The following is a 13,313-nucleotide window of genomic DNA, read 5'->3' on the forward strand; positions in this document are numbered from 1 at the left end:
TCTTTTCCCCACTGTGTAAATAGATCACCTGGTGCTTCTGTAAATAAAAAACCTTTATTGTTCCCTACTCAGAGCCTACGCGTGAGTCCGTTCAGTCCCGTTGTGACAGAGGGTAAGGACGTAAATCGACTGGTAAAGAGGGACTGGTGAAGAGTCTGCAGCCGCAGCACCGATCCATCTGTCCATCTCCTGTTCCCTTCTCTGATCACTCGTGAACAAGACTGCGAGTTTTGTAACTTAATAAAAGCAGTAATTTGTTTGCCAGAGTGCCCCTTCCACATCACACCCTGTTCTTTCCTTCTTGTCTTATATGAAAATTCACTTTGTGGAGCTTTTTGGGAAATTGTTAAACTTCAGGAAGATTCTGAACATGCCCCATCGTTTAGCCAGCTCTTTGGAGCTGAGCAGGTTCAGGCCTGTTGTTGTAAGTTTTATAAAACGATCTAAAAGGATCAAACATATCAATAAATTATGAGATAAAAAAAATTACTGTTTCACTGCACACACAAACCTTCTCTTATTAGCACAACACTGCCCAGGCCTCAGAGTGTATTCCTTATAGACTATTAAACCTTAGCATGTTATTTTAAAGTCTTACAGGTGAAACAGCCAACCAGTGATCCTAACTGTAATTTAAAATATTCAGCTGCAAAAATGCTTTTAGCAAATAGTTTTTTATGACTGTGCTAAGATTCAATACTAGATTTTTGCTGGTCTGATTAAAAGGTTAAATGTAGAAGTTTTGGGATCATATATTAATACTTCCTAAACAGTAAAGTTGTTGTAGAGAATCTATGTTCATTATTGTTGCTCATCATGGAAAGACAAAGACATCAGACTCTGCTGAAAGATTTTACACTCCTACTCTCTGCACACAGCGGTCTGAGGGACCTTCCAGGATCGGGGATTTTATTTATTTTGTTCTTTTTCGGTCTTACTGGTTAGTAGGTTGTGATTTTCTACCTGTTGATCTCTCATTTGGAACATGATTTGCTCTGGAGCAGATTAGGTTCAAAGCATGAGTTGACCTGGCATTATGTCTTGGATTACAAAAAAATCCCACATTAAACCTTGAAGTTAGCCGGATAAGACAGCGTTCTGTTTCACAGTAAAGGCCTCAGAGAGTTGTTGCTAACCAAAGTCTATCTTGTACAGCCACGCAGCATCTAATGACGTTTTGTAACCTGTCACTACAAAGGAGCAGTGAAATGATTGCTGTTTTAGTGCACACACACAGTGTGGTGATCAGTATAAGGACATTAAAGTGATGTTGCAGAAAGCTGCATCTGGTCAGAAGGAAAAAAAACACGCACACTTGGAAGACTTGGCCAGATTTGCACAAAATGAATGGCTGACAGTGGACAGATACAAGGATGTGGATGGTCACACCCTCGTGCATTAAAGAGGCCGTTCACAAAACCAAACACTCAACAGACACAATAAGACAGCTGATCAGTTTGCCTCACTAACTCATCTACACAAGGCGTGTTGTAGAAGTAGAGCAGGGCGATATGGCCAAAAATATTCATCACGATATAAATTTGAAAATGTGTGATAACGATATAACTGACACGAGACAAAATACTTTACAACTCCACTTCATTTGTGCAAAAAAAAAAAACAATCAATGTATTTTCACTTAAATAAGCAGCTGCTTTTCATGTGCATTAAACTTATATAAAAATGTAACAGTGCAAATGCAAATTCCTCGCTGACAGTTTAACCAAAAGGCATTTCCAGTGGAAACTGGCCGACATATCCTCAGCACAACCATGTATAATATCCACAAAACTTAAAAAGAGGTTAAACAAACACACAATACAGTAATATTATGTTGAAGCACAGTACGTATCACTCCGCGGGGCTCCTGCCTACGATAGCCGTAATGCTCCAACAATCCATCAAGCGGTGCGGCTTCGTAGCTTAGCAAAGTCGTACTAAAACATTTGACAGATTTTCGAGCGCCGTGCACATAAAATCGTTTCCAGGTCAGTAAACACAACCAGGATTCATACAGTGGCTTGCAAAAGTATTCGGCCCCCTTGAACTTTTCCCCATTTTGTCACATTACAGCCACAAACATGAATCAATTTTATTGGAATTCCACGTGAAAGACCAACACAAAGTGGTGCACATGTGAGAAGTGGAACGACAATCAGACATGATTCCAAACATTTTTTACAAATAAATAACTGCAAAGTGGGGTGTGTGTTCAGCCCCCTTTGGTCTGAGTGCAGTCAGTTGCCCATAGACGTTGCCTGATGAGTGCTAATGATTAAACAGAGTGCACCTGTGTGTAATCTAATGTCAGTACAAATACAGCTGCTCTGTGACGCCTCAGAGGTTGTCTAAGAGAATATTGGGAGCAACAACACCATGAAGTCCAAAGAACACAGCAGACAGGTCAGGGATAAAGTTACTGAGAAATTTAAAGCAGGCTTAGGCTACAAAAAGAAACAACGTCCCACGGAGCACTGTTCAAGCGATCATTCAGAAATGGAAGGAGTATGGCACAACTGTAAACCTACCAAGACAAGGCCGTCCACCTAAACTCACAGGCCGAACAAGGAGAGCGCTGATCAGAAATGCAGCCAAGAGGCCCATGGTGACTCTGGACGAGCTGCAGAGATCCACAGCTCAGGTGGGGGAATCTGTCCATAGGACAACTATTAGTCGTGCACTGCACAAAGTTGGCCTTTATGGAAGAGTGGCAAGAAGAAAGCCATTGTTAACAGAAACCATAAGAAGTCCCGTTTGCAGTTTGCCACAAGCCATGTGGGGGACACAGCAAACATGTGGAAGAAGCTGCTCTGGTCAGATGAGACCAAAATGCAAAATGCTCTGTGTGGAAAACTAACACTGCACATGACTCTGAACACACCAGCCCCACTGTCAAATATGGTGGTGGCAGCATCATGCTCTGGGGGTGCTTCTCTTCAGCAGGGACAGGGAAGCTGGTCAGAGTTGATGGGAAGATGGATGGAGCCAAATACAGGGCGATCTTGGAAGAAAACCTCTTGGAGTCTGCAAAAGACTTGAGACTGGGGCGGAGGTTCACCTTCCACAAGGACAACGACCCTAAACATAAAGCCAGGGCAACAATGGAGTGGTTTAAAAGCAAACATATCCATGTGTTAGAATGGCCCAGTCAAAGTCCAGATCTAAATCCAATCAAGAATCTGTGGCAAAATCTGAAAACTGCTGTTCACAAACGCTGCCCATCTAATCTGACTGAGCTGGAGCTGTTTTGCAAAGAAGAATGGGCAAAGATTTCAGTCTGTAGATGTGCAAAGCTGGTAGAGACATAAGGCAAACCGGATTATAAGGAGCACTGTCGATTTCCAGAAAAATCAAAGGACTGATTTTTAGAGTGCCTTATTTTCCGAAAAGCACAGTAATAACATAATAACAACGGCCCGCTAGCATGCTCTTGGTTGCTGAGGGCTATGCTGTGGCTGAGCTGCAAGATTAACTCTGCAAAACCAACTTTCATCAAGTAACAGGGCTCTAGAGTGCAACCAATTTGGTCGCAAATGCGAATCCGTGTAAATGAGAGCAGGTACACTGATTCCACACAAAGACGTAAACACAGAACGGACCCGACGCATCAGAATCAACTTTGTCTTTCTCGGCTTTCTCACCCGACGGCTCGTAGACGGACACGCTGTCGGAGCTTAGCGATCCTGATGCGTCCGGTCCGCGCTGCGATTACGTCTTCTTGCGCTGATTCTGAGCTGCAGGTTTTGTCTCTCCAACCTACTTGGTAAGATTTTGAGTTTTTGCAGTGCATGTGACAATCTGATTGGCTTAGGAGTGATGATGTCACAAGGATGTCACAAGGATGTCACAAGGATCCTTTGAAGTTTTTCTATAAATAGGGGTGAGAAACAGCAATTTTCAGTTCGTTTCTTCGCAGCCTTTGTGTTTGCAGCCTTCAAACGTTGACTACAGAAAAATTTGGAAACCTCTCAGAGTCATCGGATACAAACGCCAACATGTATCCAAGATTACGGCAACCGAGACAAAAAGATTTCGCCGCCTCTCCTTCCACGTGTGGCCGGCCAATTTCTCCAAATGGCCTCTTATCCATCCAAAGGGCATTACAGGAGAGTAGGAATGAAAACAACCATCTCCAGAACAAAATTCGACAAATTGAAGAAGAAAAACGTCACCTGGAGAAGAAGTGCTTACAGATGGAAGCACAAAACAAACACCTGGAAGAAACACTACAGCGCCAGCCCGACATCAACATTATTAATGAGGGCTGGGGGATCAAGTTTGCTCAAGCCAGAGAGCAGATTGTATCCCTCATCAAAGAAAACAAGAAAAAGAGCGCTGAAGTTAAAGAAATGTCCGAGCAGCTTCAAGGCAGGAAAGCGACGATTGATAAAATGGAGTGGGATCTGCAATACATGGACCAAATGAATCACCTGCTCCAAAGAAAGCTTGATGAAGCTGAAGAAAAAAATAAAGAAGTCCTCCAACAGAAGGAACAACAGGACACAAAGCAAAAAGACCTGCAGCGCGAGCTCCAAGGCATGCAGGAAAAGTACAGAATGGTGAAGGCAGAGTTGGAACAAACATTGGTCCAAAATAAAGACCTCCTTCAAGAGAAAGAGCAACAGAAAGAAAGACTGCCAGAAGAAAAGTGCATTATCAAGGACTTTGAGAGTAAAAATCAAAAGTTGCAAGGATTCTGTGATGAACTGAAGGTCAAAACAAGTGAGCTGGAGGGAGAAAAGGAAACACTAGAAAAACGATGCTCACACATGCAGAAAAAGATTGATCACATGGCCAAAAACAACTCAGAGCTCATTAAGGGGATATTGTTGGAATTCAACAACTTGAAGCGGGAAAACACAGAAATGCAGGCCCAAAAGCAAAAACAAGACAAAACGCATGAGGACCTGCAGTGTACGCTCCGCGATATCCAGAAAAGAAATGAGCAGCTAGAAGGCCTGCACAAAGAAGATCAAGTGAGAAATGCAGACCTGCAGAAGGCAAAGCTGACACAGGAGGCAACATCCAAAGACCTCAAAGAAAAGCTTGAAGAAACACAAGCAACATTAGAACAGGTAGAACAAACATGCAAGAAACTAGAGAGGCAAAACACAGAAACCATCGATGAGTTGAGAACCCTCATCCTGGACAAAAAGGCGCTCGTGGAAAAGTCCATGAAAAAGAAGAAAAGATTCTTCAGCTTTTTCCGGTAGAGGGACAATACTGCTTCTTCAACTGATGTAGCCTCGTCTTGCTCCACCTCTGTTCACCCCCCCAACCAGTCCCGGCAGTTGACTGCCCCCTCCTGAGCCTGGTTCTGCCGGAGGTTTCTGCCCGTTTAAAGGCAGTTTTTCCTCCCCACTGTCGCCTAGTGCTTGCTCAGAGGGGATTGTTGGGGTTTTCTCTCCTCTACCTTGTTTCGTTATTTACTTGTTAACTTTTTGCTCTTACCTCATTTAACCTTGTTTCGTTATTTACTTGTTAACTTTTTGCTCTTACCTCATTTAACCTTGTTTCGTTATTTACTTGTTAACTTTTTGCTCTTACTTCATTTAACCTTGTTTCTTTATTTACTTGTTAACTTTTTGCTCTTACCTCATTTAACCTTGTTTCGTTATTTACTTGTTAACTTTTTGCTCTTACTTCATTTAACCTTGTTTCGTTATTTACTTGCTTGTTTAACTTTTTTTTCAACTTATCTAACAAAATAAAACAGTTGAATTTATCCTTTGAGTATTGTTCATCTAATCTTTACAGAGTTTTTCCAAAACACTTTCAAACATTCAGATCTGTCTTTCATTTTCTTCTTGAAACCTCATGAACGGTGAACTAAAAACTCTGGAACATGGTTTGAAACACTGAAATTGTTTCAGCTGAAACTGGCAAAGTCATACGTGCGTGTGTGAGTGTCACAGGTGATATGGTGTCATTAGTCCGGTCATCATGTTTAGGCTCATTCACTCCAGAATTATTTAGGCCAAATCTTTAAAACAGTGTCACTGCACACACATTTCAATCACACAAATGCAGGATTAATTCTTTGCAGTATTTTATCTGATTTATTATGAGAATGTCACGCCTGATCATTTGCACCCACAACATCAAAAATGGGGGCAAAAGAGAGGAGACCACGTTTAATCGATTATAACACGAGGTCAGAAATATAAGTGCTGACATGAGTAGTGTCCACAGAAACCTCTGAATCTCAGCTAAAAACTCATGTAAACCATGTCTACAAACACCAAACAAAGCAAAGACACCAGACAGTTAAAAGAGCAGTTACTGCACCATGAATCTGTGGACAGGTAATATCCCTATTTTGATTTATGATTTTCTGGAGTTAAATGTGAACCAAAGCATATTTTCAAACGTGTTATATGCTATAAAATACTTTTAAAAATTAGGTGAGGGAAATAAAAAATCATTTTTTCTATGTTTGAGTCACAGTAACTTTGACATAGTAACATCTGCAGTAATATTTACAGCTCTGATGACATCTCACCAGTGTTAGCTTTATTTTGACACCAAGACTGTTTACACAGAGTTTGTAATTGCAGAGAAATACATTTATTTTGGTCATTTCCTTTTCAAGCAGGAAGCTCACCCTTCTTGGTATACCCTTTAGATGAATACAGAGTTTTTAATTAAATACATATTCTTTAAATAATGTTCCCTTTTAGAAAAAGTAGGATAATTAAAAAAACAAAACATTTATTATAGCTCTGTCACGCAGAAAAAAACCTGTCTTTTTTCTGTGGTCTGTTATATAACATTAGGGGTGTTCGTGGCAATTAACTTTTTAATCGACTAAGCGGGTCAAGTAAGAAACACTTAAATATTAAGTTACATTTGAAAACTGTTTAAAAAAAAACATATCCCCATTCCACATTCCAAAATGTCATGTGACAATCTGATTGGCTTAGGAGTGATGATGTCACAAGGATGTCACAAGGATGTCACAAGGATGTCACAAGGATGTCACAAGGATCCTTTGAAGTTTTTCTATAAATAGGGGTGAGAAACAGCAATTTTCAGTTCGTTTCTTCGCAGCCTTTGTGTTTGCAGCCTTCAAACGTTGACTACAGAAAAATTTGGAAACCTCTCAGAGTCATCGGATACAAACGCCAACATGTATCCAAGATTACGGCAACCGAGACAAAAAGATTTCGCCGCCTCTCCTTCCACGCGTGGCCGGCCAATTTCTCCAAATGGCCTCTTATCCATCCAAAGGGCATTACAGGAGAGTAGGAATGAAAACAACCATCTCCAGAACAAAATTCGACAAATTGAAGAAGAAAAACGTCACCTGGAGAAGAAGTGCTTACAGATGGAAGCACAAAACAAACACCTGGAAGAAACACTACAGCGCCAGCCCGACATCAACATTATTAATGAGGGCTGGGGGATCAAGTTTACTCAAGCCAGAGAGCAGATTGTATCCCTCATCAAAGAAAACAAGAAAAAGAGCGCTGAAGTTAAAGAAATGTCCGAGCAGCTTCAAGGCAGGAAAGCCACGATTGATAAAATGGAGTGGGATCTGCAATACATGGACCAACAGAATCACCTGCTCCAAAGAAAGCTTGATGAAGCTGAAGAAAAAAATAAAGAAGTCCTCCAACAGAAGGAACAACAGGACACAAAGCAAAAAGACCTGCAGCGCGAGCTCCAAGGCATGCAGGAAAAGTACAGAATGGTGAAGGCAGAGTTGGAACAAACATTGGTCCAAAATAAAGACCTCCTTCAAGAGAAAGAGCAACAGAAAGAAAGACTGCCAGAAGAAAAGTGCATTATCAAGGACTTTGAGAGTAAAAATCAAAAGTTGCAAGGATTCTGTGATGAACTGAAGGTCAAAACAAGTGAGCTGGAGGGAGAAAAGGAAACACTAGAAAAACGATGCTCACACATGCAGAAAAAGATTGATCACATGGCCAAAAACAACTCAGAGCTCATTAAGGGGATATTGTTGGAATTCAACAACTTGAAGCGGGAAAACACAGAAATGCAGGCCCAAAAGCAAAAACAAGACAAAACGCATGAGGACCTGCAGTGTACGCGCCGCGATATCCAGAAAAGAAATGAGCAGCTAGAAGGCCTGCACAAAGAAGATCAAGTGAGAAATGCAGACCTGCAGAAGGCAAAGCTGACACAGGAGGCAACATCCAAAGACCTCAAAGAAAAGCTTGAAGAAACACAAGCAACATTAGAACAGGTGGAACAAACATGCAAGAAACTAGAGAGGCAAAACACAGAAACCATCGATGAGTTGAGAACCCTCATCCTGGACAAAAAGGCGCTCGTGGAAAAGTCCATGAAAAAGAAGAAAAGATTCTTCAGCTTTTTCCGGTAGAGGGACAATACTGCTTCTTCAACTGATGTAGCCTCGTCTTGCTCCACCTCTGTTCACCCCCCCCAACCAGTCCCGGCAGTTGACTGCCCCCTCCTGAGCCTGGTTCTGCCGGAGGTTTCTGCCCGTTTAAAGGCAGTTTTTCCTCCCCACTGTCGCCTAGTGCTTGCTCAGAGGGGATTGTTGGGGTTTCTCTCCTCTGCCTTGTTTCTTTATTTACTTGTTAACTTTTTACTCTTACCTCATTTAACCTTGTTTCGTTATTTACTTGTTAACTTTTTGCTCTTACCTCATTTAACCTTGTTTCTTTATTTACTTGTTAACTTTTTGCTCTTACCTCATTTAACCTTGTTTCGTTATTTACTTGTTAACTTTTTGCTCTTACCTCATTTAACCTTGTTTCTTTATTTACTTGTTAACTTTTTGCTCTTACCTCATTTAACCTTGTTTCTTTATTTACTTGTTAACTTTTTGCTCTTACCTCATTTAACCTTGTTTCGTTATTTACTTGTTAACTTTTTGCTCTTACCTCATTTAACCTTGTTTCTTTATTTACTTGTTAACTTTTTGCTCTTACCTCATTTAACCTTGTTTCGTTATTTACTTGTTAACTTTTTGCTCTTACCTCATTTAACCTTGTTTCGTTATTTACTTGTTAACTTTTTGCTCTTACCTCATTTAACCTTGTTTCTTTATTTACTTGTTAACTTTTTGCTCTTACTTCATTTAACCTTGTTTCATTATTTACTTGTTAACTTTTTGCTCTTACTTCATTTAACCTTGTTTCATTATTTACTTGTTAACTTTTTGCTCTTACTTCATTTAACCTTGTTTCTTTATTTACTTGTTAACTTTTTGCTCTTACTTCATTTAACCTTGTTTCATTATTTACTTGTTAACTTTTTGCTCTTACCTCATTTAACCTTGTTTCGTTATTTACTTGTTAATTTTTTGCTCTTACCTCATTTAACCTTGTTTCGTTATTTACTTGTTAACTTTTTGCTCTTACCTCATTTAACCTTGTTTCTTTATTTACTTGTTAACTTTTTGCTCTTACTTCATTTAACCTTGTTTCTTTATTTACTTGTTAACTTTTTGCTCTTACCTCATTTAACCTTGTTTCGTTATTTACTTGTTAACTTTTTGCTCTTACTTCATTTAACCTTGTTTCGTTATTTACTTGCTTGTTTACCTTTTTTTTCAACTTATCTAACAAAATAAAACAGTTGAATTTATCCTTTGAGTATTGTTCATCTAATCTTTACAGAGTTTTTCCAAAACACTTTCAAACATTCAGATCTGTCTTTCATTTTCTTCTTGAAACCTCATGAACGGTGACCTAAAAACTGTGGAACATGGTTTGAAACACTGAAATTGTTTCAGCTGAAACTGGCAAAGTCATACGTGCGTGTGTGAGTGTCACAGGTGATATGGTGTCATTAGTCCGGTCATCATGTTTAGGCTCATTCACTCCAGAATTATTTAGGCCAAATCTTTAAAACAGTGTCACTGCACACACATTTCAATCACACAAATGCAGGATTAATTCTTTGCAGTATTTTATCTGATTTATTATGAGAATGTCACGCCTGATCATTTGCACCCACAACATCAAAAATGGGGGCAAAAGAGAGGAGACCACGTTTAATCGATTATAACACGAGGTCAGAAATATAAGTGCTGACATGAGTAGTGTCCACAGAAACCTCTGAATCTCAGCTAAAAACTCATGTAAACCATGTCTACAAACACCAAACAAAGCAAAGACACCAGACAGTTAAAAGAGCAGTTACTGCACCATGAATCTGTGGACAGGTAATATCCCTATTTTGATTTATGATTTTCTGGAGTTAAATGTGAACCAAAGCATATTTTCAAAGGTGTTATATGCTATAAAATACTTTTAAAAATTAGGTGAGGGAAATAAAAAATCATTTTTTCTATGTTTGAGTCACAGTAACTTTTAAAGTGTTTGTGCTAATAACATCATGTACAGTAAGACAGGCATGGAGAACAGCACTGACTGGGAGAGCCTTTGAACAGATGACATTCAGTTCAATTCAACATATAAGACTTTAAGAATGAACAAGTATCTAAGTAAAATCTATTTATTTAGTCTATCATCTGTGATATTATTATGTATAATTATAATGTATTGTTCACCTCTCTTAAATAAACAGGCAGCCTTAATGTATGAAATATTCATTCATTAAAACACTAAAATTTGTCTGTTGTCTCAGTGGCTGATAGTGCCCACAGGCATCAATAGCTTGAAATAGCTTGAAGCTATTTATAATTTTTATGTTTAATGGGTGGGTGCTCACGATAAACAGATTTTGAATGAAAGCCCGGGAACTTCAGTACCACAAAAAGTGGCTATTCTCTGTGCCCATATGGATCAGTCCCTCTTATTACCATTATTCCTTTAAGCCTCAAGTTGGCTAGTTAAGTATCTGTGGAAGGCTGTGAATGACCAGAATACGAAGCTCAGCTCTCGTCCGTTTGGAGGCATCGCCGTGTGAGCAGAGGTGAGCAACAGGGAGGAAAAAAGTGACATCATTCAATTTATGAAGTGTGAATGACTGAAATCTCTCATTTGCGTGTGGCTCCAGCATTTCAATTAGGTAAGCACTGCAAGTACTGCTAAAAGAGATAAGCCTGCCTCGCATTGCAACATGCAATATCTGCAAAATGCATAGGTCAGTACCCCCCCTCCCTCACAAAAAGCACTATTTATTAAAACAGGGCAAATCAGTGTGAGGCTGCAAGACAACAAAAAAAAAAAAAGCACTGATCAGGAGTCAAAAGTTGTGCGGGTGATCTACTAACAAAGCACAAATTCATGAGCACAGACGCAGCAGTTCATTTTACCGATGACCAATGCAAGCTGCCAACAGCAGCGCAAATTAGTGGGTTGCAAACAAGCAGATGAGGGAGCGAGTAATCCACTAACAACGCTGGTGCGGCTTGTTATTTGAAATTTGACAATTATAATACGGTACCAGCACATGTGAACAATTCAGACCGGGGAGAGGCAGTGGAAGGAGAATCGATGTGTTTGATATGAGGGTGAAGTCTGCAGTCAGGCATCTGAACTCGGATGAATCCTGACAGCTCCAAAAGAGCACAGGATTTATCTGCAGAGGTGCTGCTTTATTACAAACAGCTTCACTGTATCAAAGGTGCATTCTGAGATGACCTTTTGAATGTGCTGTACGTCGCAAACAGGCCTTGTGCTAATGAATTTAGTGCTGTGATGTGTCTGTAAATGCTCACATCATCACATCACTTCACACTCAATTTTTTTTCTGCATGCCGTGTGTATTTTTTCCGAGACAAAGGAAAGACTTTGGCATGCAACAAGCTGACACCAACAAACAGGACTTCAGGGAGTCTAATGTTTCTGCAAAATCTCAAATTACATTCAGTGAAGCCTGAATGTCATTGTTGCAAGATTCGAGCATTAATCTAACATGCTTCACTTCCACAGCTGTATTCTCACATTCTCACAAATGTTATGCAATGGAGTCATTATGCAAGAGAAGACGACTCGAAGAAGTGAAACAGCCTGCTTGAAATCTGATCTATGATGTTGCAGGGCTGCGTATGCAAACTGCTGACTAAAGGGGTTTATTTACAAATGGAAGCTTTGGTGCAGTCTGCAGTGTTTATTATGGACCAATTTCTGCGCAGATATGTGAAGAAAAACACTGAATTACTGCCTCTAATACATCCAGAGCCAGCTATTCTCCCCTTCTGCAGACATATCCCACGTTAAATTCTGCTCTCCTGCATTAAAATTGAGGACCGGAAATAAGCAGGACACTGCTTTAAACATTTTAGGTAAGAACTTTGTGACAACCGACAGGATGGACACCAAATTTAGGCATGATTAAAGCTGTCAGAGACCTAAAACAACTAATTCAGAAGCACTCTGAGATGCAAAACTTCATTCACATGAAGACACGTTTATCATATTATTCTGCAGCATTAGTTGTACTTTTCTTACTGTCCTACATGCCTATTTGTGCAATTCAAGAACCTTTTCTAAATGCATTACTGAAACATACGCAAACTCTAAATGCATTACAGAAGCCTGCAAACCAAATTGAGAGCTGCGAAGTTATTGCATTAGCAGAAAACTGACCTGGGGTCACAAAGGAAGTCCGTACTCTCTCCATCAGCTCTCCACACCAGCCACTCTCTGAAGGAAGGGTGACAAAACATGCGCGTCTTGTCCCTCCGTTTGATGAGAAAGCACGAGAGCAGCTCCATGCGTTGCTGAAAGTCCTCCCATTGTAGCTCCCCCTGGACGAACCCCGCGTTGATGGCGTTGAACAGCTGCTCGTCAGTCAGGGGGTGCAGCGAGGCGAGCGATACGTTGAGGATCGGCAGTGAGCGCTCAAAGGCTGAATTGGTCATGAATTTCATGTTACACTGTAACTGGTACAGTTCTGCCAGTGAAACAGGCACGACTTTGTAACTGGCACTTTTGATCACGAGGTGGCCTCTTTCAAACAGATCCAGGGTGAGTTTGAGATACAGGTAGGACCCTTGGCTGCGGGAGATCAGGTGGCTACTTAGCTTGCCGACTGTGATAGGATCGGCCTTGCCGTTCAGGCTAATATTGTTCATGATGTCCTTGCTGCCGTTGATACGATACTGGATATATGCGTTGAGGTCATTGCTGATCTCTTTGTTGTCAGAAAAGTCATCCAGGGAGATTTTGGAGAAGGGCAGGAGGCTGGTGATCTCCTATTGAAGACAAGATAAAGACAGAGCGTGACATAAAAACATACATCTGAGCTTCAATGTACTATTAAAGTGTCAATGCATGAAAAAAAGTAATTTGGTGCAGTGTTTGCATTACAGACACAGCTGTATTACTCAATACCACAGCCAATAAATAAATAATTTAATTAATTAAAAGCAAAAATATTCTTTGCATCCTGAGCTGCCATTAAGAAAA

At 40.3% G+C, this 13,313-nt stretch overlaps 2 protein-coding genes across 2 annotated transcripts in view; both read right to left on the reverse strand.

The window, feature by feature from the left end:
* Nucleotides 1-13,313, reverse strand: part of LOC309700493 (uncharacterized protein) — a 2,098,293-nt gene that overhangs the window by 1,951,386 nt on the left and 133,594 nt on the right. The gene's annotated exons all lie outside the window — the stretch shown is intronic.
* Nucleotides 12,476-13,313, reverse strand: part of LOC309698086 (protein TANC1-like) — a gene marked incomplete at both ends in the record, with an annotated part of 36,869 nt that continues 36,031 nt past the window's right edge. Inside the window, one exon of the mRNA XM_082520359.1 lies at nt 12,476-13,099. Coding sequence (XP_082376485.1) covers nt 12,476-13,099 — 624 coding nt within the window. The remainder of the gene's footprint in view (nt 13,100-13,313) is intronic.

The sequence above is a fragment of the Aulonocara stuartgranti genome (genome assembly GCF_965226115.1).
Source record: "Aulonocara stuartgranti genome assembly, chromosome: 3".
NCBI lineage: Eukaryota > Metazoa > Chordata > Actinopteri > Cichliformes > Cichlidae > Aulonocara > Aulonocara stuartgranti.